This window comes from Carassius carassius, chromosome 9 (assembly GCF_963082965.1).
Source record: "Carassius carassius chromosome 9, fCarCar2.1, whole genome shotgun sequence".
Taxonomy (NCBI): domain Eukaryota; kingdom Metazoa; phylum Chordata; class Actinopteri; order Cypriniformes; family Cyprinidae; genus Carassius; species Carassius carassius.
Genome location: NC_081763.1, coordinates 17,168,483 through 17,193,539, shown reverse-complemented (window position 1 = coordinate 17,193,539; position 25,057 = coordinate 17,168,483). Strand labels below are relative to the sequence as shown.

At 38.4% G+C, this 25,057-nt stretch overlaps 1 protein-coding gene across 2 annotated transcripts; it reads right to left on the bottom strand.

Annotated features, from left to right (window-relative positions):
• Positions 1–3,208: 3,208 nt before the first annotated feature.
• LOC132148586 (somatostatin receptor type 5-like) lies at positions 3,209–19,453 on the bottom strand. Of its 2 annotated transcripts, XM_059557285.1 has the most exons (3): positions 19,011–19,453; positions 5,131–5,244; positions 3,209–4,854 (listed from the first exon to the last, which is right to left on the bottom strand). In XM_059557285.1, the coding sequence occupies exon 3, from the start codon at positions 4,809–4,811 to the stop codon at positions 3,372–3,374; it is 1,440 nt and encodes a 479-aa protein (XP_059413268.1). In that variant the 5' UTR covers positions 4,812–4,854; positions 5,131–5,244; positions 19,011–19,453; the 3' UTR covers positions 3,209–3,371. The 2 variants fall into 2 exon arrangements, with proteins under 2 accessions (XP_059413268.1, XP_059413269.1); XM_059557286.1 differs by lacking the exon at positions 5,131–5,244.
• Positions 19,454–25,057: the final 5,604 nt, after the last annotated feature.

The following is a 25,057-nucleotide window of genomic DNA, read 5'->3' as shown; positions in this document are numbered from 1 at the left end:
ACAAATTCAGAGTTACAGGATTAGTTTTGAGTTGACAAAACCAAACCTCTCCAATCCGGCTTTGTTGGTACCATGATGCTGATCATCAACTTTCTTTGTCAATTCAGGCTTTGATCCAGAGATTGTGGAGCATCTGCACAAATGTGTGACATCACTGGTGAACAGCCAATCATGAGCCTTGCAAAACAAAGCAAGTTTAATTTACTTCTCACGAGAGACCCAGCAAGATTCAAAACGGTTAAAGTTTTTGCTAAAGGTTAAGAGATTGAAGAATATGGCAAATTTAAACGTCATATGAAAAAATAATAATATCCTTGCTCTATCAGTGCAGTGACAAGTGATACTTGTTAACTTAGTTTATACATTTGAAAATATATAGTGATAGAGACTCGAACATGTAAGGTCAGATTTTTTATGTTTTAAATAGTGCAATCCTACAGCTTTTTTATATAACATGATCTGTATACATTAATTTATTTAAAATAAACGATTTATAATAACTGTTAATCTAAAATTGATTGTGTGTAATAGATAAATAATAATAATAATAATAATGTGAATCATAATTATATTTATCATACAACCCGAATTCCGGAAAAGTTGGGACGTTTTTTTAAATTTTAATAAAATGAAAACTAAAAGACTTTCAAATTACATGAGCCAATATTTTATTCACAATAGAACATAGATAACATAGCAAATGTTTAAACTGAGAAAGTTTACAATTTTATGCACAAAATGAGCTCATTTCAATTTTGATTTCTGCTACAGGTCTCAAAATAGTTGGGACGGGGCATGTTTACCATGGTGTAGCATCTCCTTTTCTTTTCAAAACAGTTTGAAGACGTCTGGGCATTGAGGCTATGAGTTGCTGGAGTTTTGCTGTTGGAATTTGGTCCCATTCTTGCCTTATATAGATTTCCAGCTGCTGAAGAGTTCGTGGTCGTCTTTGACGTATTTTTCGTTTAATGATGCGCCAAATGTTCTCTATAGGTGAAAAATCTGGACTGCAGGCAGGCCAGGTTAGCACCCGGACTCTTCTACGACGAAGCCATGCTGTTGTTATAGCTGCAGTATGTGGTTTTGCATTGTCCTGCTGAAATAAACAAGGCCTTCCCTGAAATAGACGTTGTTTGGAGGGAAGCATATGTTGCTCTAAAACCTTTATATACCTTTCAGCATTCACAGAGCCTTCCAAAACATGCAAGCTGCCCATACCGTATGCACTTATGCACCCCCATACCATCAGAGATGCTGGCTTTTGAACTGAACGCTGATAACATGCTGGAAGGTCTCCCTCCTCTTTAGCTCGGAGGACACGCCGTCCGTGATTTCCAACAAGAATGTCAAATTTGGACTCGTCTGACCATAAAACACTATTCCACTTTGAAATAGTCCATTTTAAATGAGCCTTGACCCACAGGACACGACGGCGCTTCTGGACCATGTTCACATATGGCTTCCTTTTTGCATGATAGAGCTTTAGTTGGCATCTGCTGATGGCACGGCGGATTGTGTTTACCGACAGTGGTTTCTGAAAGTATTCCTGGGCCTATTTAGTAATGTCATTGACACAATCATGCCGATGAGTGATGCAGTGTCGTCTGAGAGCCCGAAGACCACGGGCATCCAATAAAGGTCTCCGGCCTTGTCCCTTACGCACAGAGATTTCTCCAGTTTCTCTGAATCTTTTGATGATGTTATGCACTGTAGACGATGAGATTTGCAAAGCCTTTGCAATTTGATGTTGAGGAACATTGTTTTTAAAGTTTTCCACAATTTTTTTACGCAGTCTTTCACAAATTGGATAGCCTCTGCCCATCTTTACTTCTAAGAGACTCTGCTTCTCTAAGACAAAGCTTTTATAGCTAATCATGTTACAGACCTGATATCAATTAACTTAATTAATCACTAGATGTTCTCCCAGCTGAATCTTTTCAAAACTGCTTGCTTTTTTAGCCATTTGTTGCCCCCGTGCCAACTTTTTTGAGACCTGTAGCAGGCATTAAATTTTAAATGAGCTAATTAAGTGGATAAAAGTGTAAAATTTCTCCGTTTTAACATTTGCTACGTTATCTATGTTCTATTGTGAATAAAATATTGGCTCATGTGATTTGAAATTCCTTTAGTTTTCATTTTATTAAAATTTAAAAAACGTCCCAACTTTTCCGGAATTCGGGTTGTAAAATGACTCAGTAATTACCATTAAAGCCAGTGTTTTTTTTTTTTTTTTTTTAGCATTAGTGACCTTTAATTTGGCGCAAGATGCAATGGGGGAGTGACTTTGTGTCAGACGTGTGTCACTTATCTCACATCTGATTGGTCCACCTTCAGTTTGAGATCTCTAACCCAGAACATAACCTGCCCTGAAGCAGGTTAGCCTTGGAGTGTAAGTTACTATGGCAGTGAATGCCAGGATTGGTGCAAAATCACCTGAAACCTTCCTGGCTAGCCGGCTAATCCAACTTCATGGTACAGGCCTGTGGACATAGTCACTATAAATTGTTATTGTATACATGAGGGCTACATGAAGAGTCTATAAAATTCATCTTTTGTGTTCCTCAGAAAAAAAGAAAGCCATACATATTTTGTAATGATATAAGAGTGAATAAATAATGACAAGTCAATTTTGTGTATGTAGAGTGTGAAGACCTGTTAGTAACAGACACAATTAGTGTACAATACTTTTACAAACAAAGTAAGGCAAAAAGCACATATAAATATATTTAGAGAAAGCTACAAGCTGAAAACTACAAGGACACCTGTTCACTTATACAAAATATTGTCCAATTATTATTATTATTTTTTTTAGCCATGGATTCATTGCATTACTTAAATCTCCTAAACAAATTTAGAAAAAGGCACATAGATGCTTCACATATTGTGATGCTGGTCCCATATAGGTACTGATACCATTGAATGCTGTGGATGACCCTTGTTTTGATTTGCCAAGTCCTATAAGTAAGGCAAAATTCATTGTGACTTTTCAAACTGTTTCCAGAGTGTATACTACCATACTAAACAAATCGAATCACTAGGAGGAAATTTCATTAGGGGTGCACGATAAATATCGGCCGATAATTAATGTGCATCTCGTCAGTAAAGCCGGTTCTCTCATCAGTGGTAAATTCCATCAGGTGCGTGATTTCACATAGAGCAGCTGTTACTACACAGAGCTGTTATTAACTGACAAGCTGCGCAAATCCACGTTCATTATAAGCTATATTTACCGTGCACCCCTAAATTTCATAGTAAATTCAGACATGAGGACGAGTTTATAAATTTCAGGAGAGGCAGTAACTACAAAACGCATAGAGTTCAAGGAGGCATGTACAATAATACAGATTTTCCAGCTGACACAAATCACAAGTTTACAAGTAGCTGATCTCCAGTGAGGCGTTCTTTTCCACCGGTTCCTCTGGCAGAGTTTTCACATTCCCATTTTTAGCCCCATTCAGCAGGGTTGCAGCAGGTCCAAAGCTTGGTCCTTTACCAAGAACATCCACCTCCATGCCTCTCCTGTCTGGGGAACATGTCTCAGAAACCCCTGTACAAGAGGGTCTCTCTAAGAAAAGCGCTCGTGTACTTTCAGGTTGGCCGTTTCCATTTGCATTCTGAGTAATCCTGCAGATTTCTGTCATCTCCGTCACTTCCTCCCTGCACTCTTCCTCTTCCTCATCCTCCTCATCTCTCACTGTTCTTCTAAGGCTTTCCCTGGGCATCAGCACTCTTCTTCCTTCCTCTTGATTCTGCTGCTCGGTGGGTTCGTGGTTCTCGACCCTTCGCGTTGAACGGCACAGAGCCTTTCGAAATCCCCGTTTGAAGTTGTCCGAAAGGAAGCCATACACAATAGGGTTAGCGCAGCTGTTAGCGTAAGACAATACCACCACAAAAAGATGCAGACCTTGGGGCTCATCACGCAGCGATTCCACCAGGTTTATGATGTTGAGGGCGTAAAACGGCATCCAGCAGAAAACAAACACAGCCACTACTATCACCACCATTCGCGTGACTTTGCGCTCCGATTTGCGCCGTTTGGTTGAAGTGGCATGAACCTTTTTTCCTGAGCTGCGAATTTTGATCACAATAAGGAGATAGCACATGCAGATGACTAGCAAGGGAAAGAAAAAGCCAACTGTGGAGGTGTAGATTATAAATGCTGCTCCCCAGATGTTGGCTGGCTCTGGCCATATGATGTTGCAGATGCCTCCTTCCCTTTGCACATTTGCAAAAATCACCACAGGCAAGACTACCAAAAAGGAGACCGCCCAGATTGTTCCATTCACTGCCTTGGCCACCTGTGGCCGCCTCCATTTAGAGGACCGAATAGGATGAACCACGGCCAGGTAGCGATCAATGCTCATCACAGTGAGGCAGAAAATGCTGGTGAACTGGTTAATGCCGTCAACGGTCATGACTAATCTGCACGTGAATGAGCCGAAGGGCCAGGAGTGCATGGCGTTCTGCACAGCGAGGAACGGCAGGCCCAGCATGAAAAGTTCATCAGCTATAGCCAGATTCAGGATGTAGATGTTGGTCACTGACTCTGTCTTGGAGTAGTGCAGGACTATGTGAATGACCAGTGAGTTTCCTCCCAGGCCAACGATGCAGACAATGATGTAAATAAGAGGAATGAGGATTCCTGCCATGCTTGTTCCTGCTCGGTTCGCTGCATCTCTCCCATTAGTGCAGTTTGAAGTATTGAGGAAGCAAGTGTCATTGAGAATGCTCTCATTAAGGAGGAAACCAGGTATGGAGCCACTGCCCCATATGCCCAGCACAGCAGAGGCGTCTACTGAGGTCAGCTCCATCTCAGTCTCTTTCCGTCACTGCCTTCAGCTGGGGACCATTGTCCTGCACAGAAAACAACAACAAACTATCATTGCTCTCTCAATGCACTCTCACATTCAATAAACACATAATCTACAGACAAAAGCACCATTGTTAGGAAGTTTGTTTTACAATGTTTTTGCAAATCTGAATCTAGCTTACCAAGTGAAAACATACAATAGACTAGACCAGTGGTCTACCTTTCTGACTCCAACAGACAAGACAATAAAAACATTAATTAAAGTAAAATTAAAAACAATAAAGTACATACAAGTACACACAGTATTGCTGAAACAATACCTAAAAAAATAGAATTCACTGTGAGCAGGGAGCCTGTGTACTGCGCCGCAGGACGGGGCAGGTGTTGAATGAAACTTGGAGTAGTGGAAAAATTGGTCCCCAAAGACCTCTGTGCTGCAGTGGAAAATGATTGAGAGCTCAGTGCATGGTGCATTTTCATCAGAAAGAGAAATATGTTCAGATCTTGTTTTTTTACATTAAATTAAAGCAGACATTTTAATTACAAAATAATATATATATATATTTTTTTAAATATATATATTTTTTTATTTTCATTTTTCTATTTGCCACCTTTGAAATTTATTTTCCAGAGGTACCCTGGTTGGGAACCACTTATAAAATGACATAAAATGAGATAGCAGAGAGCAGTTCAACGTAAAAACACTCACATGGCTCACAGAGTTTTGGATGGTGTTATTTTTGTTCCTTAGACAATCAGGCATGCAAATTATCCTGCATATTTGAGATGCTCACTAAAGAAAACTCTGCATCAGCAGTACTTTGCTAAACTATTAGAATGGCAGCGTTTCAAAACATTAGCACTGCATATATTTGAAATATGCCAATTAAAATCATAATAGAACAGAAGAGAGGCTTGCTATACTGGGAATAGCAATATAAAATACATACTAACATAATTAATGGTCCATATGTCTTTGTTGAAATGGAAAAGATTTGTATGTAAGATATTCACACCTGCCTCTCTCTATTTCTCTTTCTCAATCTTTCTGTCTCCTTCCCAATTACATCCAGACGCAGAGAATATGGAAAATAAAATAACTCTAGAGCACTGTGGAAGTCAAACCAAGAGGCAGGTGAAAACATGCGGAGAGGAACTGCCATCATCATGTTCTATTTAGGTTTAATGAAATCTAGGCTCAGATATGACCATAAATGAATTAAGTTTAATTAAAGTTGTGGATAAAATGGAAGACATTGCACACCAGCAATTTTTTTAATTAAAAAATGTCATTGACTTTTACTCTAATTCATTATTTAAAGCTCGCTGCTGTTGAACAGAGAAGACAATGTTTGGAAACATTTAAGAATGGAGGCAGCTAATGAGGTTACATGAAGGAAAGCCAATTCATTAAATATATATATATATATATATATATATATATAGAGAGAGAGAGAGAGAGAGAGTTACAATGATTTGTCCCCTAAAAACAGATGAAAGTAGTATTCATTGTCAGTGCAATGTTGAAATGGGGGAAAAATTTATGCAGAATAGAATAAAAGTTTAAGTCGAACAAAGAGAACAATAAGTGAAAAGAGATAAAAGCAAGAGAAGAAAGGCTGTGATCTTTTAAATCTATGACATTCATATGGCCCCACACTCCACACTCGTAACCTTCATGATTAAATAGCCATCCAAACCATCAAAAACATTTTTCTGGCTCCAGTTTTGCCTCAAAAAAATTATCAGATGATCAAATGATTGAATTCGCTATGACTAAGTGTGCAACCAATGCTTTTTGCAGTATTTTAAAGTTAATTGGTTCTTTTAAAGGAACATAAATCAGAGGAGAAAACCTCTGTCTTTTTAAGCTTAAATTTCACTACATGCTGATTTTGTAGTATAATACAGACACTATTACTAGTAGATAGTGCTAACAGTATATTTTGAAGCTTTAATGCCCACCATTTACATGATCTCTGTATTATGAGTTTGACAGCCCATTATGCCATACATGGTGTGATTTTTGCTGTTCTATGCACACACAAGCAGATTTTTTTCTCCGTTACGAGAAATCTCATGTCAAGCATTGATGCTTGTATGATCGCGGCTCACAACATGAGGGGAATTACAAGCCAAACCAAGTACACACTGGTTTCCATGTTTTATGGGGACGTAATGATTAACTTTGTACAAACTGTATTTTCTATTCCCTTACCCTTACCCTTACTAAACCTTAAATCCTTGTGGGGACATTTGGTCCCAATAATGTAGGGAATACTAGGTACACACACAAAATCAAATAGACAAATTTTGTTCTCCGGTCTTCACCAAATCATTTCCACAGTTGAGTTTTTCTTTTCTTTTTCCATCTAAAGTAATAGGAGCATCATTGAAAACTCTGACCTTTAGTGCAAAATCTCACACAATTGCCACCTTGCAGTACAAATTGCTTTGACACAATTATCAGGTTAATGTGTGCAAGGGCTCACAACCTCCCGATAATCTGAACTCGAACAGTGTACGCCTGGCTTTAGACTCAGAAGTCATTTTAAAATCACTTAACATGAGCTTAATATATAAATAGATATTTTTTTCAAAACTGAGAAAGATACTTTAAAAAAATATATATTTGGACAATGGTGAGAGCAATGGATAATTCATCATTCTACACTGGACCCATCTCCCTGTACTTTTCTTCTCTCCTTCCAACTAATTACTTTGTAGACAGAGGCTGGTGGAGGTCAGTATTGTTTGAGCGGATGCTCACTTTAATCTGTCTTCTCTCACCCACCGACCTATGGGAGCCATTCATGCATTGAGTGGTTCATCTGATTATATGGTATTGTTCCTGGGAATCAGTGCTAGATAAGAACAATGATGTCTGTATACTACAGCCAACAAAACCATCAATTAATGAAAGACACAATTTGATTTAATATATCGGTTTTGAGAGATGCTTGACTCAATGCACTAGGGCTGGACAATTAATATAATTTTCACAATTAGCTAATTGCTAAAAATGTCAATTACAGCATTCCATTTATATCTATTCTCATCATTCCAAAATGTTAACAGCATGTTTATATACAGTGCTAACCAATCACAGACATCTTTGTTGTATAAGGATGAATGCGATGGCCCATCAAAAGGCTTTTAAATGAGTCTTTAAGCCTGTCAATAATGACAACCGGTCCTAATGAATGTGTCTTAAGCAGTCTGATCCATAGAAGCATGTTTAATGTTTTAAGATATTTCCTTTTTATAAATTTAGAGATGAACATTATCAGAGAAGCCCCAAAAATATTCTAGTTCCTTCACTGATTAGAGTAGGAGAATACGTCATATAACAAACTTAAAAATAACTTTAATGACTGTTAAAGCATTGATTTGGAGTGAAATTGTCATGATCACATAAAGGACAGGAAGCAAGTTGCAAGTAAATGATCCTTTATTAGAGAAGTATGGCCAGGCTGGGTTGATGGTGGGTGACGCAGGGACCTCGATGGCAGCACAGACTGGTGAGAAGGTGATTGAGTGCGCAGGTGGGTGATGATGAGGGATCCGTGAGATGACTGGTAATCCAACAACGACCGAACAGGAACAAGACACAAGGAGTAGCTGAGCAGATGGGACACAAACAAGAATCACGGAGGACCTCAAACAACGATCTGACAAACAAGAGACGAAGTCAGGGCATTAAGTAGGCTGGTGGAATGAGCTGCAGCTGCACATGAAACAATCAACATGACGTAACAAGAGACGAGCAGGAAACAGTGCATTCATGATCCGTGACAGAAATGACCTCAGACAGTTTGCTGCATCTGCTGTTTTTAGCAAAGGTGAAGAGAGATTATCTAATAGCAAATTTCAAGGGTACTGAAGTTAATTGCAAATTTTTATAGGGGCTGAGATGAAAGACAAGGGGTCCAGCAATGCCATTGCCTGACACTTTTGGACCAAAGTGAAAAGCATTGGCAGTAATCTGATTTGATACATGTTGTACCGCTCGCTTTTAAAGTAGATGACGTAACACCATTCAAACTACAAGTGTTCCTGAGACTGCAGAATGTGGTACATGTACTGTCATCTCAAATGGTCACATGCAGCTTTACTGATTTAATCAAAGCGGGCATATTGGTCCTCTAAAGGTAGTACCTAAATGTTACATATAAGTGCCTCTTAAGGGTTCCACCCCAGTGAGAGCTTTTGTTTTTAAGAGAGTGTAACTCTTAAAAACAAAAGCTCTCACTGGGGTGGTACCCTTAAAAGGCACTTACAGGTCTTTCTCAAAAAATTTGCATATTGTGATAAAGTTCATTATTTTCCATAATGTAATGATAAAAATTTAACTTTCATATATTTTAGATTCATTGCACACCAACTGAAATATTTCAGGTCTTTTATTGTTTTAATACTGATGATTTTGGCATACAGCTCATGAAAACCCAAAATTCCTATCTCAAAAAATTAGCATATCATGAAAAGGTTCTCTAAACGAGCTATTAACCTAATCATCTGACTCAACTAATTAACTTTAAACACCTGCAAAAGATTCCTGAGGCTTTTAAAAACTCCCAGCCTGGTTCATTACTCAAAACCGCAATCATGGGTAAGACTGCCGACCTGACTGCTGTCCAGAAGGCCATCATTGACACCCTCAAGCGAGAGGGTAAGACACAAAGAAATTTCTGAACGAATAGGCTGTTCCCAGAGTGCTGTATCAAGGCACCTCAGTGGGAAGTCTGTGGGAAGGAAAAAGTATGGCAAAAAACGCTGCACAACGAGAAGAGGTGACCGGACCCTGAGGAAAATTGTGGAGAAGGACCGATTCCAGACCTTAGGGAACTGCGGAAGCAGTGGACTGAGTCTGGAGTAGAAACATCCAGAGCCACCCTGCACAGGCGTGTGCAGGAAATGGGCTACAGAGAAGCAGCACTGGACTGTTGCTCAGTGGCCCAAAGTACTTTTTTCGGATGAAAGCAAATTTTGCATGTCATTCAGAAATCAAGGTGCCAGAGTCTGGAGGAAGACTGGGGAGAAGGAAATGCCAAATTGCCTGAAGTCCAGTGTCAAGTACCCACAGTCAGTGATGGTCTGGGGTGCCATGTCAGCTGCTGGTGTTGGTCCACTGTGTTTTATCAAGGGCAGGGTCAATGCAGTTAGCTATCAGGAGATTTGGGAGCACTTCAGCACGACCTGGCACCTGCTCACAGTGCCAAAACCACTGGTAAATGGTTTACTGACCATGGTATTACTGTGCTCAATTGGCCTGCCAACTCTCCTGACCTGAACCCCATAGAGAATCTGTGGGATATTGTGAAGAGAAAGTTGAGAGACGCAAGACCCAACACTCTGGATGAGCTTAAGGCTGCTATCGAAGCATCCTGGGCCTCCATAACACCTCAGCAGTGCCACAGGCTGATTGCCTCCATGCCACGCCGCATTGAAGCAGTCACTTCTGCAAAAGGATTCCCGACCAAGTATTGAGTGCATAACTGAATATAATTATTTGAAGGTTGACTTTTTTTGTATTAAAAACACTTTTCTTTTATTGGTCGGATGAAATATGCTAATTTTTTGAGATAGGAATTTTGGGTTTTCATGAGCTGTATGCCAAAATCATCAGTATTAAAACAATAAAAGACCTGAAATATTTCAGTTGGTGTGCAATGAACTTTTTATCACAATATGCTAATTTTTTGAGAAGGACCTGTATATGTAACATTTATGTAATACCTTTAGAGGACCAATATGCCCGCTTTAGTAGTAAATAAGGTACAAAAGTGCATATTTTAAAGGGATAATATTTATGTAATCATGCAGCTTCCATGTTCTTAATGATTTATGATCTTCATTAGCCTGACGGACTTCAAATGGACACTCTCTATATGCTCTAATTGTATTTGATAACAGCATGCTCCTCATCAGGATAGAAATCCAATCACCACTTTTTTGCCACCAGATTCTGTGAGGGCTAGCATGAGTTGCTCTTAGCCTCTTTGATATGTCAGAGTTTTTCCTGTATTTGCTCTGAAAGATTAATCATCTAAGTTATGCTGTGGTCCTTTTTTTGCTAAATAAAGTCACCATGCACAGTATGACTTTGTATTTTGCATCAATCATTAATTCAGACTCATCTTGGATAGATGACTAAATATCTAGAATAGAAGAATAGAATAGAAGTGCAAAAGAGAAACATTAAATCACATTTATTACAGTGTGAATGAAGGTGAAAGCAATAACTTCTGTTGTGAACTTTTCTGTTGCCATTTTCAGGTCAGACATAATCACTTCTATGATTAAATATGCTCTAAGCAACTTAACGCAAATATGCAAGACACACAATTACAGTCAACGTAACTTAGTATAAAAAAGAATGCTGTTGAATTACCTAACCTCTGTATTACAAATGATCATTTTTATAGTTCATTGCACTCCATTTGTGAGGATTTGATTGCTTTACCCGAATAAATGGAGATTAATTCACCTATAGACCTAGAACAACAGATACAGTGTGACTCATTTATGTGGGTCTGAATTTATCACAGATGAATAAGCAGGTATTTATCAGTTGAAAAGCAGAACAAAAACAAAATAACTACTTGGACATTAAGTTTCATTTTGTTAAGTACATACATTTGCACATCTGCAGTGATTATAACTGTCTGTTAAAATACTGAATATGAAATTTAGTTGATGTTAGTTTATGACAATCATTACTGTCTAGTAATACTTTAACTAGACTCACTTCTTCAGCATTAAAGGGGTCAAATGATACGATTAAAATTTTTCCTTTCTCTCTGGAGTGTTACAAGCTCTTGGTGTATAAAGAAGATCTGTAAAGTTGAAAAGACTAAAGTCTCAAATCCAAAGAGATATTCTTTATCAAAGTAAAGACTTTGCCACACCCTCCTAAACCAGCTTTTTCAAACACGCCCCCAAATATCTACATCACTATGTGGAAATATTTGAATAATGCCGCCCAAATGTTCAAGCAAAAGACAGAAGGCGTGGTTTCAGTAACCGCAGTTAGTGTTGAAGCAGCCATGTCAGGGAGATGCTGTGTGTATCTAGGTGAAAGCAAAAGGTCACCAAAATGTCGGTCAGAAAAGGACTGCAAGGGATGCTTTTGGGATGGAGCCAATATGTTTTTCTTCTTGTAAAGAAGTGACACTGTCAAATAGCAGAACATACTACTGATCTGAGAATGGAAACTTTGACATGGAAACATGCTGCATCAGTGTAAAAATGATTAGTTCACACTGACGTATTTCCTAATTGCGCATGTATGCACAACGTGACATCATTACAATATTTACAAAAAATTCTGTTTGCATGTTTTCCTAGAAGCAAAAGCCCTGCTTGATATTGCCTCATTAATAAAGAACATTTCAGTTCCCGAACAGATACACAAGCATTATACAGACAATGACAGACCAACACATCTTGTGATTAGTTTTTGAAAATCACTTATTTGTCACTTGATTATCACTTTGATAAGTGTTCATCACTTATCACTTGGTGTCATTATTCATAAATATTATAAAATTGCACTAATCAACATTTAAATGAGCCAAATTATAGCACACAGGGGTTTTTTTATAGTTGCCATTTTATTTAAATATGGTTGGAGCCTATGTGTTATGCAACACCAACTGAAGAAAGAAATAATGACTAAAATGTTAATGTAATAATTAATTTAATTTAAAATGGTTCATTTAAAATACCCATGACTTCAGTTAGATGAATGAGATCTGACTTCTAGAGATTAAAATTAATTTGATGGCAACAACAGCAACAAAAAATAATTACATGAAAAGAATGGTAATGGGAAACGGACACAGTTACAGACAGGCAATTTCTCTACTCTGCAAAAACAAAACTGCTCAGAAACATCAGATGAATATTACTCAAGCTCGCCTATGAATGTTTTATAAACACCTGCTATGTGGTGTCACCTTTGCATTCTGTTTTAAATATTCTTCTCCATGTCCAAATCAGCTAATCAGATCATTGGCCCTTGCTGCTCATATTAGCAGTAAATCTGCTCTCTGGTGAGTTTTGCCAGATTCAGTCATATTCAGGCACATGCACAGGTAGGGCTCAACCTGTGTGGAGCACATGCCCTTTTTGTCCTTATGCTCCGAAGTGCCCCTTTTTTTGATTGTGGTGTTTTTTTATGTTAATGAGCTCTGTTTGCCCCACCCCTCTCTTTGAGCCACTCTCTGAGAGACGGTAAACTTTAGCCACATTCATCGTAAAACTCTCAAATTAGCACATTAGGGAAGGTGATTTACGAAGACTTCTTCTGGAGGTGAAGGTGGATCAAGAATGATTTGGCACACATAGACACATTTAAGTAGATCGGGGGTGCAATCCCTTCAGAAACAAAAGTCTTCAGTGGCTCAGATGTCAGGAGTAAATGACGACTGCTGTGTTCAATATTAAATCCAACACCAAAACAACTCAATCGCTTAGGAGTCATTCTTGTCTACTTCAGCTCACTCAGGGCGGGTCTAAGGTAAGACACCAGTCCAGTTTGTGCTGAAACGCTACGGTCAATCAAATAATCATGGGAGGGGCCTGTCTGTGTGACGACACAAAGACGGGCATCTGAGATCAGCTTGATTTGAGAGAGTGTTAATCTATGCAGTGTCTTCGTTGACAAGAATAGATGGGACTATAATGTTATTTGAGGACTACCGGAAATTCTAAATACATCCTATAGGCTACTGTCTTGTCCTTCAAAATGTGTGTCCCTGTCATTGGATTTGCAATCAGATAAGGGGCTTTCGCATATCTAGTTCATAGATTGTGATCTAGTCTCAGTATGGCAGCCAAAGTGGATGGATAGACTACCAAAATGCGAACTAGCGATCTGAAACCATGGCCTTAAGCACCCGAAGGGGAAGGGATGAGGTGACCAGACGTACTGTTTTTCCAAGGTGTCACAATTCATTGTCGATTAACTTAAAGTTAGTGAAGGTGGGATAGGCAGAATCCTGCTGATAGAAGTGCTCTCTCTCGCACACGCTCTACTTCTTCAGTTCTCATGTACAGTCGTGGCCAAAAGTTTTGAGAATTACATAAATATTGGAAATTGGGAAAGTTGCTGCTTAAGTTTTTATAATAGCAATTTGCATATACTCCAGAATGTTATGAAGAGTGATCAGATGAATTGCATAGTCCTTCTTTGCCTTTTTTTCCCTTTCCAAACCTTTCCACTGCATTTCATTGCTGTCATTAAAGGACCTGCTGAGATCATTTCAGTAATCGTCTTGTTAACTCAGGTGAGAATGCTGATGAGCACAAGGCTGGAGATCATTATGTCAGGCTGATTGGGTTAGAATGGCAGACTTGACATGTTAAAAGGAGGGTGATGCTTGAAATCATTGTTCTTCCATTGTTAACCATGGTGACCTGCAAAGAAACGCGTGCAGCCATCATTGCGTTGCATAAAAATGGCTTCACAGGCAAGGATATTGTGGCTACTAAGATTGCACCTAAATCAACAATTTATAGTATCATCAAGTACTTTGGGGCATATGGAAAAAGGCTTGTCCGGAGAAGAAAGGTGAGCGCTACCATCAGTCCTGTGTCATGCCAACAGTAAAGCATCCTGACACCATTCATGTGTGGGGTTGCTTCTCATCCAAGGGAGTGGGCTCACTCACAATTCTGCCCAAAAACACAGCCATGAATAAAGAATGGTACCAAAACACCCTCCAACAGCAACTTCTTCCAACAATCCAACAACAGTTTGGTGAAGAACAATGCATTTTCCAGCAGGATGGAGCACCGTGCCATAAGGCAAAAGTGATAACTACGTGGCTCGGGGACCAGAATGTTGAAATTTTGGGTCCATGGCCTGGAAACTCCCCAGATCTTAATCCCAATGAGAACTTGTGGTCAATCCTCAAGAGGCGGGTGGACAAACAAAACCCCACTAATTCTGACAAACTCCAAGAAGTGATTATGAAAGAATGGGTTGCTATCAGTCAGGATTTGGCCCAGAAGTTGATTGAGAGCATGCCCAGTCGAATTGCAGAGGTCCTGAAAAAGAAGGGCCAACACTGCAAATACTGACTCTTGCATAAATGTCATGTTATTGTTGATAAAAGCCTTTGAAACGTATGAAGTGCTTGTAATTATATTTCAGTACATCACAGAAACAACTGAAACAAAGATCTAAAAGCAGTTTAGCAGCAAACTTTTTGAAAACTAATATTTATGTAATTCTCAAAACTTTTGGCCACGACTGTACAGTGTGCAATCAGTTCTCAGCGCTCAAATACACACACAGCAGTCCAAATGTCTATCGAATATCTCACTTAAATACAGTTATGGATTAAAGGAACGTGAACAGGTGGGTGAAAACTGAACATGTGTCAGGTTCCATTGACACTCCTAACTGCGATTGTAGATAGAGTGTCAATGGTCCAATGGAGATAGGTGGCAGTAATGCACTTATAAGTCTGCAATCCACCATAATGCAAGAAGAAGTTTTAACAGTTCAGACATTGTGTGAATCAGAGGTAAAAAAAAAAAAAAAACCTATATAAATACTATTCAGTTTCTACCACAGACTAATCATTTTGTGTCTTTACATAGCAGTGTATTGTCACGAGCCGCAGGGTTTAATTTGGATTTGTCTGTGCATGTTTTTTTTTTAACTCTCATAGATTCTCTTACCATTTGCCATGAATTGTACGATTGAGAGACTGCAATGACTGAAGCTAAAAATCATAATTTGTGTTCTACTGAAGAAACAAAGTCACCTACATCTTGGATGGTCTGGGGGTAAGCAGATAAACATCAAATTAATTATTTAACGTAAACCATTAATGTAAATCAACAAAAGATGTTAAATATTTTAAGTAAACCTATTGTATATGAAAAATTAGTTTAATTTGTATATCTTTCGTATTTGTCTTATTCTGCTTCTTTATTCATGATCTGTTAAAATAATCAGTGTTACTGGGTACTGGCATTGTTATTGCACAGATGCAAGTAAATCTACAATCTGTGTCACTGCCACAGGCATGAATACATTCATATTAAAGTAGATCACATAACACGTGTTAAAGGTTTGCGCATTTACAGCTAAAATCTATGTTTGTGCTGATGAGCAGCAAGGACATTCCATCTGGGAACTATCCCATCATCCTTTGCAACTCTAACCAAACAGATGGCCCTGAATTGCTCAAATCCATGATTCCTTAAAGGAATAGTTTACTCAAAGATAAAAATTCTGTCATTATTTACTCACCTTCATGTAATTCCAAGCCTTAATTTCTTTCTGGGACTGTTGAAAAAGCTTGTGTGACCAAACAGTTCAAACTTTAGGCTGTTATTCACTGATATATATATATATATATATATATATATATATATATATATATATATATATATATATAATGTATGGTGTATGTTGCCCACAATTCTTGTTAGTGCTCAGAGAACCTTGTTTAAAATGGTTTTTTGAGAAGCACTGTTATAATTATTATTTTTTTAATTACTAACCCAAAGCTGTGGTTACCGATTTTTACCAGTCCTGAGAGAGATTATGTCACTCTCCGCAAGCTGGTTCAGAATCAGCTATTGTGAAACGAGTTAGGTCTTATGGGCCACACATTTGCCGTTTATGCCTGCCAGACAGTTTCTAAACAGAGGGGCTTCTGATCTCTCAAAAATTTGCAATCTTCACTCAGAGCTTAGTAGCACCAACAACACCCTTATCACCCCTGAAATGCTGCAGACTTAAAACACAAACTTAAAGACCGCAGAAGTCACACAGCAGGAGACCTTCTCAAACAAAAATCCCTCCATATCACCAGATAAAACTCACCTGCTTTCTTTGCCACCCTAAGCTGATCTACTTAGTTCCTACCCTGATAACATCAAATATCTCAGACCTGTCTGAAACAATTCCAGCCTACATTCAAGCTTTACCTTGAAGACATAGACAGACATTCAATCACCTGGGCACAGTTATGCTCTTTCAACGTCAAGAGCTGATTACCTTGCCATTATTTCTCCCTCTCTGAGAATAAGCAAGTCTTTAAATAGCAGCTCTGCATTTAACTCACTGAGACTGAGGCTGCAGCAATTTGATCTATGCATCACTACTGCATTGATCTGAATGTGCATTATTTTACTATGGAGTTGCCCATCATCATTTTTTTAACTGAATCATATATTAAAATATCATATATATCATACATAAAATGTGTGATTCATCAAGTTTATATTACTGAACAATAATATATAATATTTTTCTTACATATTACTTTTAAATATAATTATATATAAATATAATTTCAATATAATTGATTAAACTACATCAATGCTATCATGTTAAATTGAAAGCCCTACTCTTCACATTTTGGAAGCAACTTAAAAAAAAAAAATCTCTACCACAGAAAAATGTGTTTATTGTGCTAACTTCCTATATGATGGACGGTAAAGTGTGTGCTGCATGTGGGTGGAACAGTTGGGATGGAGAGAGGCATGTGATGAGACAACGCAGCCCCACTGTTACTCACACAGTCACACTCTCACTGAGAAAAGTCGAAAGGCTACTGACAGGGGTGCTGACATGTTCTGTGGGTAAAAATAAAACATAATAAACTAAAACACTCGATGCACCCAGGCATGTTTGTGAGAGTCTTGCAAACACAGCAGGTGTGATGTGTATTGCATTGCATTATCAGACCAAATGCAACATACAACGTGAAAATCTCATGATACAAAACATTAATACAAAACATTGTGCTCCACAGACTTGTGGAATGAAGAGGCATATCTGGAGACCATTTGGGTTTGGTTTGAAGAGACAGGTTGTCAGGACTGTCAGCTAAGATGGAACAGGACTAGTGAGGAGCTGTTAATTAGACAGTGGATGGGGGCACATATTTATCAATCTTGCCCTTCCACTCTCATTCGGTCTCTCTCTACCCCTATATTCCTTTTCAGTCGGTCTCTCTCGGTTTAATTCGTTGTAGAAGACCGACTATGGATACCTGCTAGTCAGGCTAAACCATAACTTTGCTCCATAATTAACTACTTAACACAGAAAGACTATACAAACGGCACATTAAAATTAAACAGCAACAAATATTTCCAATGCTAAGGGTTTGAAGGTGTAGTCAAATGGCTCAATAGCAGAGCCAGTTCTCCAGTTACACTATGTATCCTGTCAAAACTGACACATCTTGCTTGAGAGTTGAACAGACTGGGACTTTTGGCTCAATGTATGCCTGCATTCTTGGCCGGCTGCTTCTTCTCTTTGAACAGCACTGGCTCTCATAGTCATGAGATCAATTTTCTCCAAGAGCTACGTGAGATCTCTGCTCACACACAGGGGGTTTTGAGTCAGGGCTTCTGTTACTTTATTAGTAGTTTTGCAGTTCAATGCAAGTCTATAACCTCATTTTCTACAGCATGGAGTGAGGAAAGAAAATTAAATGATATTATTTATATTTCTTTTTACTTGAATAGCAAATACAACTATCCATAACTACAGACCAAATGTTGGTCATAAACCAGCTACAGCTGAATGACAGCTTATTATTATTATTTTTTTTAATTGCATGGCTGTTTCTCTCGCTCTCTGTCTCTCTTTTTTAAATTATTAAACCTTATTTTGTATGATATTCTTGGAAAAGGTACAATTAATCTACAAACATGTTTCTAAACCCACTACTAACAACTAAATTGTAAGTCTGGATAAGTAAACTGGATTGAGAATTACCATGTTGTTCACACCATTTAGGACCAATGATAAACCAGTAAGAATATTTAAAAACATTAAGTAGCTATATTTACATAGTCTCTTTGAAACCACCTTTGTCTACAAGCCGGTTGCTACAATATAGAATGAAGACTTTACTAGGATGTTACCAAGTAACAACTACGTTCTAATAACACGAAGTAATAAGTGAAAATAGCACCTGCGGTTCACCCGTTTACATGAGAAGCAGTGGTGTTTACTGCAGTCACGAATGAGCCCGGAATAGCCTTGAATCTGACATCACAAACAGCACTTATCTACATAAATCTTATCCTGTTATTTATTATTAGATATTGTTCGGACAGTTTAAACACAATGAATATCCATAACTGTTTATACAGTGGCCGAAGACTAATCTGCTGCGGACAGAGCCCCCCAAAAATTGCGCTTTGCAAAGTTTCCTACCTTACACCAATATTTGTCGACCAACTTGCTTCTGCTAACTGGGAATATGCCAAACTGGAGACTGTCCGTGGTGATATTTGTAACTTAAGAGGTTAATCAGCTTTTCCTGGACGAGCTGTTTGTCGCGCGCTCCGGAGATGCTGCTGGCTTTGACTCGGTGAGCGCGAGAGAAACTCTCATATCTGTGGAGTCCTGAAGATTGCATTACTCAGTGCTCCATCACTCCCCTGTAACCAGGTAACGGCTCTTCCGCAATCACACGCTAAAGGAAGGTAGGCGTGATATAAATCAATTCGGTACCCGTCAGCCTGTGTGTGTGTGCGTGCTTGAGCGTGGAGGTTTGTTGTCGATTAAAAAGGGTTAGTTTACCCAAAAATGAAAATTAGCCCATAAATGACTCACCCTAGTCAACCTAGGTCAGGGGTTGGCAAGTTCGGTCATAAAGAGCCACGGTCCTTCAGAGATCAGCTTCAACCTTAATCGAACACACCTGAACAAGTTCATCGATGTATGTCTTCAGGATTACTAAGGCTAAAGGCATGTGAGGGGTTTTTTTCAGTGGTGGAGCTGAACCCTGAAGGACTGCGGCTCTCTAGGACCGAACTTGACCTAGGTGTATATGACTTTCTTCTTTCAGACGAATCCAGTCGAGTTATATAAAGAATTGTCTTTGCAGTGCTTTTTTTTTTTTTTTTTTTGCAGTGCATCAGTTCAAAATAAGTGAAATAAAAAGCGCCTATCTTTAATAAAAAGCATTTCAGGCCATATCCACATGTCCATGGGTAATTTTATAAACAGAGTTTTTCCTTTTTCCATTTAAAAAAAATCTACATCCACATGAGAAAGCAAACGCCTATGATGCACTGTCAAGAGCATGCCAAGCCAACAGGTGGCCATATAATCTCAAACATAAAGCCATGTTGGCCAATCAGAAGCCTGAAAAAGTTTCCAGTAGTTGTAGATAACAGCTCACAATCACAACATCACAAGCCTAAAAACGCTGGTTTCACGGTCTACACGATAACACTGCAACCAGAGTTTTTGAAAATCTTCACCTGGCAGGTGTTTTCAAAAATGTTCAGTTTCAGTGACCTGGCACTGCATTTGTGTGTGGATGACAGGCCAAACCGCATAGAAAAAGCTGCGGTTTTAAAAATAACCACGTTTGTGTGGACGGCCTCAGATAGCTCCAGGTGGTGAACAAAGTCCTTCTGTAGTGAATTGATGCATTTTTGTAAGAAAAATAACCATATTCAAAATGTAATAATCACGTTAATGTAGTTTGCACTCACTGTTGTACATGGAAGCAGCTCCGGGCGGATGACATATGAGGTCGGTGTTGCGAATGCTTCTTTACAAATCCTCGTTTTGTACTTCTAATTAGTGACCTTTGTTTTGTTTTGATCTCTCCCCTGAGCTTCAGCATAAGTCGCTTCTGAGCGGCGCATGCACAAAGCCAAACTTAGGTGTCCTGCTGAGTGGCATGAAACAGCTTGAAAGATCAAAGACAATTTTTTATATTACTCTGAATGGAATCGTCTGAAAGAAGAAAGTCATATACACCTAGGATGACTTGAGGGCGAGTAATGTATGGGCTAATTTTTGGGTGAACTAATCCTTTAAAGATTCAGAAGTTTTGTTTAGCAACCCAAGTGAATGCATGAGAAGACTACTTCTTTTCCTGTTGATGACTAAACAGCAAATCCCAGAGGTATTCTCTGAGAATCCATCAAACCCTGGGCAACTATAAACAACCATCCATGCCAATTTAACCATACTCTCTCTGCCATAAAAAATGAGATCCATTAGTGGCTTGTCCAAGTGTTAGTTCAGAGGTAGACTGACCATCTTTTGTATCTGAACGGCTGAGTTTGTGGGTCCATTCTCACAGTGTGCTAAAGGTCATTTCTTAGGTGCACTGGCTGCTTCTGTGCCTGCATCATTAATCCAGCATGGGGCTTGTAAATGTCAACAAGTGTAAATCCCCAAGTGCTCTGCCATGCTTCAGAACATCATCATATGTGTTAAACCGACCCTACTGTAATCACAGAGTTGGTTTGCTGGCTTGCAAACATTGAAGATGGGCTGATTTCCAATTAAACCAGGACTGATAATTAATTTGTATAACTGGTTGTCCAAAATCAAAAATTAAATTGATTGGTCAAGATGATAAAAAAAATTTTTTTTTAGGAGAAATACTCTTAAGGTTACTGTTTGTTAGTGTAACTTACGTCTCCATTATATCAGATCTTTCAGCCTGCATTAAGGCTATGTGATGATTTCTGACACAATTACAGCAGATATGACTGTTGAATGCCTCCTAAGTAAGTTGATTGTCAATGGGGTCACAGTCTAAACTGCCCACAGCAACATTCTAATGTATATGGTGTGGAAAGTACTTATTGCTTTTGGCCAGAAATAGTAATTTTCAGTTATTTTTTATGGTGTTATAGAGGCTGCAGTGTGGCTATTGAATTGTTCTAGCTACACATGGCTGTTGGGTTCATGCCCACATTGTGAAATTCCTTTTGGCTTAAGTATGGATAATTTATTAAACCTTATTTGGATTTATGACTTGCTCTGAATGCAGAATAAAAGTTTATTCAGAATAAACCTTTAGAAACAAGTATGCCTTAAAATGTGTTAAGATAAATCCATAATATTGCATAAAACAAATGTGCTTTCATGTTATAAATGTCTTTGGTGATTAGTAATTTCCCTTTTTCCTCACACATTACACACACACAAACACAGAGAGAGAGAGAAAAAAGAAAGTGGTCATGGAAATAATCAGATTTCAAAGAGAATGTTTTCCTCTTCACTTGTTTGATCAGCCCATATAACACAATTGACTGAGAAAGAGAGTCTGAGAAAATGTAGTTCAAAGAACTTCCAAATAACACATACACTCTTAAAAATAATGGTGCCTTAAGATGCCATGGAACAGTAATCCTCAAATCTTGCTCACGAGATCCACTTTCTTTTAGAGTTTAGCTCTAACCCTAATCAAACAAACCTATCTGTGATTTTCTAATGATCCTGAAGACATTGATTAGCAAACTCAGGTGTGTTTGATTAGGGTTAGAGCTAAACTCTGCAGTAAAGTGGATCTCGCAAGCCAGATTTGAGGATCACTGACAACCTTTTTGACTCACAAAAGACACCTTTCTGTTACACAAAAGGTTCTTTGTGGTGAAAGAAGGTTCTTCAGATTATAAAAAAGGTAATAAAGAGATGGTTCTATAAATAACCTTTGACTGAATGGTTCTTCTGTGGCATCGCTTGAAGAACCTTTTGAATGGCCATTCGTGCCATTTTCCCAGGACACATCCTGGCCAGGATTTCTATATTGCCTAAAATATCCAGGTTTTGGCTTTGGTTTCCTGTTTACATACTTAATGATGGTAATGATCATTTGACCAATAACCTGCAGACTTTGTACGTAAATCGACCAATCGTGGTGTGTGAGAAGGTGGGATCTACAGAGAACGGTCAAAGCGATGCAAATACGTGTACATTTTAGTGTCGGACTGGAAAGCAGCATTGAGCTGACTGATCGATGTATGACATCAAAGTAATGTGAGAGCGATTCAAAAGCACAAGAAGCCATTGGTCTGTGCAGCACAAACAAAGGCAAAACGTGGATATTTTAGGCAATATAGAAATCCTGGCCAGGACGTGTTTTGCGAAAATGGCACGAATGGCCACCCTAACCAGGTTCATATACACAAACGCAATGGATTGATCTCACCAGTGTTGTTTATGTCCTGAGTGATACATAATCCATTTCCCACATAGACTCTCTTGAGGACTGGACTCTTCAGATGGAGTGTGTTGGAGACATGCTCACTGCATATACAAACCTCTTGTTTACATTGTAGTTTGGTTGTGGGCTGAAAATGTCACATGGCAGGAAGTCCCCTTGTCATGTGACAGGAAGTATTAGTACATATATAGATGTATAAAATATATATTTGGTGTCATTGGCAGCCTGCTGGTTGATTGCAGGTAGAGTGAAATTCTCATTTTAGAAAGCATTTGATTGTGTTGTATAATATTAGTCATCAATAGTTTTCCACAGAAGAGAAAAATGTGACATTTTCATCACTGTCTGCTAAAAGATCAGTCAGAATCAGCATAAACACTTAAAAAACATAAGCCAAAAACCTCAAACTTTTATGTCATGGGGTCTTCTCTGTGCAACTGTCAAGGCTTATGTATTATATAATATTATATGCATCTACTGTGTATCTGAATACACAATGTTTGATCAGTGTTTGATCAAATAGTCCATACAAAATATATTGTCATTATACACAACCTTTCAGAAATGTATCTAAATGTTTTTGAGGCTGCATTTACTTGATCAAAAACACAGTCAAAATATTTGACAATTTATTTAGAAATATTATTACGATTTAAAATAACTGTTTTCTATTTGAATATATTTATATATATATAACCCCCACATAATTAGGTACAGTGCACATGAGCTGATTAAGACAGTATTGTATTGGATAGAATGTGTTGGTGTGGACCATGATGGTTAAAAATAAAAAAGGCGGCAGTGATTGTATTGAAAGCAGTGAGCAAACAGACACATCTGACCTCACTACCTCAACAGCAGGTTCTCAACACTTTTTCCAACGCATTCAATTAAGATTTTCACGATGAACAAATCCATGGACAGAGTAGCAGGCATTCTGACCCTTTGATATTTATGAATACATTCTTTAGAAGTCTACTTTTAAATTAAACAGTAAAAATTACATTTTAACAACACTTCATTCAAGCACTGACATGCAATTTGATGCTGATGGATTGCCCTTGTATCAAAACTGATTCTTTCGTTCACTGCAGTAAAAAACGAGAGTGGGAGCAAGAAATGAGAGATGAGTCACACATCATCAGACTCCGTCGATTTATGTAGCCTATGTATCCATCTAACTTTCTGCCCAGAAGCTCTCTCATTTGTTCCTTTCTGTGCAAGACAATCACACAGATTGATATTCCGGTGGCTTCTTCCTGGGATTGCTCTCTCGTCTTGTCTTATTGTGAATGACCGGGAGGTTTCTGAAGATCATGTGATACCTCACGAGAGATCTCAGAGTGCAGCTCGGCCTCTGAAGCCTGTTTACGTCCACACACGTCGGCACATAATTTATAAGCCCTTGGTAGCTGAACACTCTTGACTCCACTTGATTGGGTTTATGTTTCTCTCTTTCTTTCTCATCTCAACTCTGTATTTATTTATTTTGCATCTGATTCGATTCCTTGCACTGACCCCAGCGCTGCCTCTTGGAGAGCTTTATTTGTAAGTCACTGTGATATGTGAGTCATACAGATTTCTTTGTGAGTCACTGAAATAAATACCTTGCCGCATGAGGAAAAACAGAAAAATATAATACTTTCCACTTCATGGTGTCCTGGCTTATCCCTCTTATTACCAGAACTTTCTGTCATGGTAATCGATCTTGAGTTACTATCAGTTGGTTTATCGGGAGACTGGTTCATTAACAAAATTTGAAAACACCATAAGGCTAGTTTCACACTGCATGCATGAACAGTGCATTTTATGTGTTCACACTGCTGTGGCTGTGTGCAGAAAATACAGTTATTTCTGGATCACTAAATTTAGTATTTCTTTTAATAAGCCATAAATTGTAAAATGGCTACCAGGATTGGGCCATTGATAAATGTAACAAACTTGACCATGGGGAAATCTAATTTACATAAGACGGGGCCACATTTATGCATCTGTACATGGAACCCCAAAATGTTGCTTTAAATTACTTAATCACCTGGGTTCAGTCAGATTTACTGAATGGTTAAAAAAAGGTTCAAGGGAGTGGAAGAGGGTCATTGTGATATAAATTAAATAAGTAATGTAGTTACACTGCGAGATATAAAATTGGGCACAATACAGGCACAATTGCAGAAATGGTTTTTATCGCCAAATAAAGTCAAAATGAAGTCATAGTCACAACTGTAGATTATAAAGTCACACCGCAAGATCTGTAGATTATAAAGTCACACCGCAAGATCTG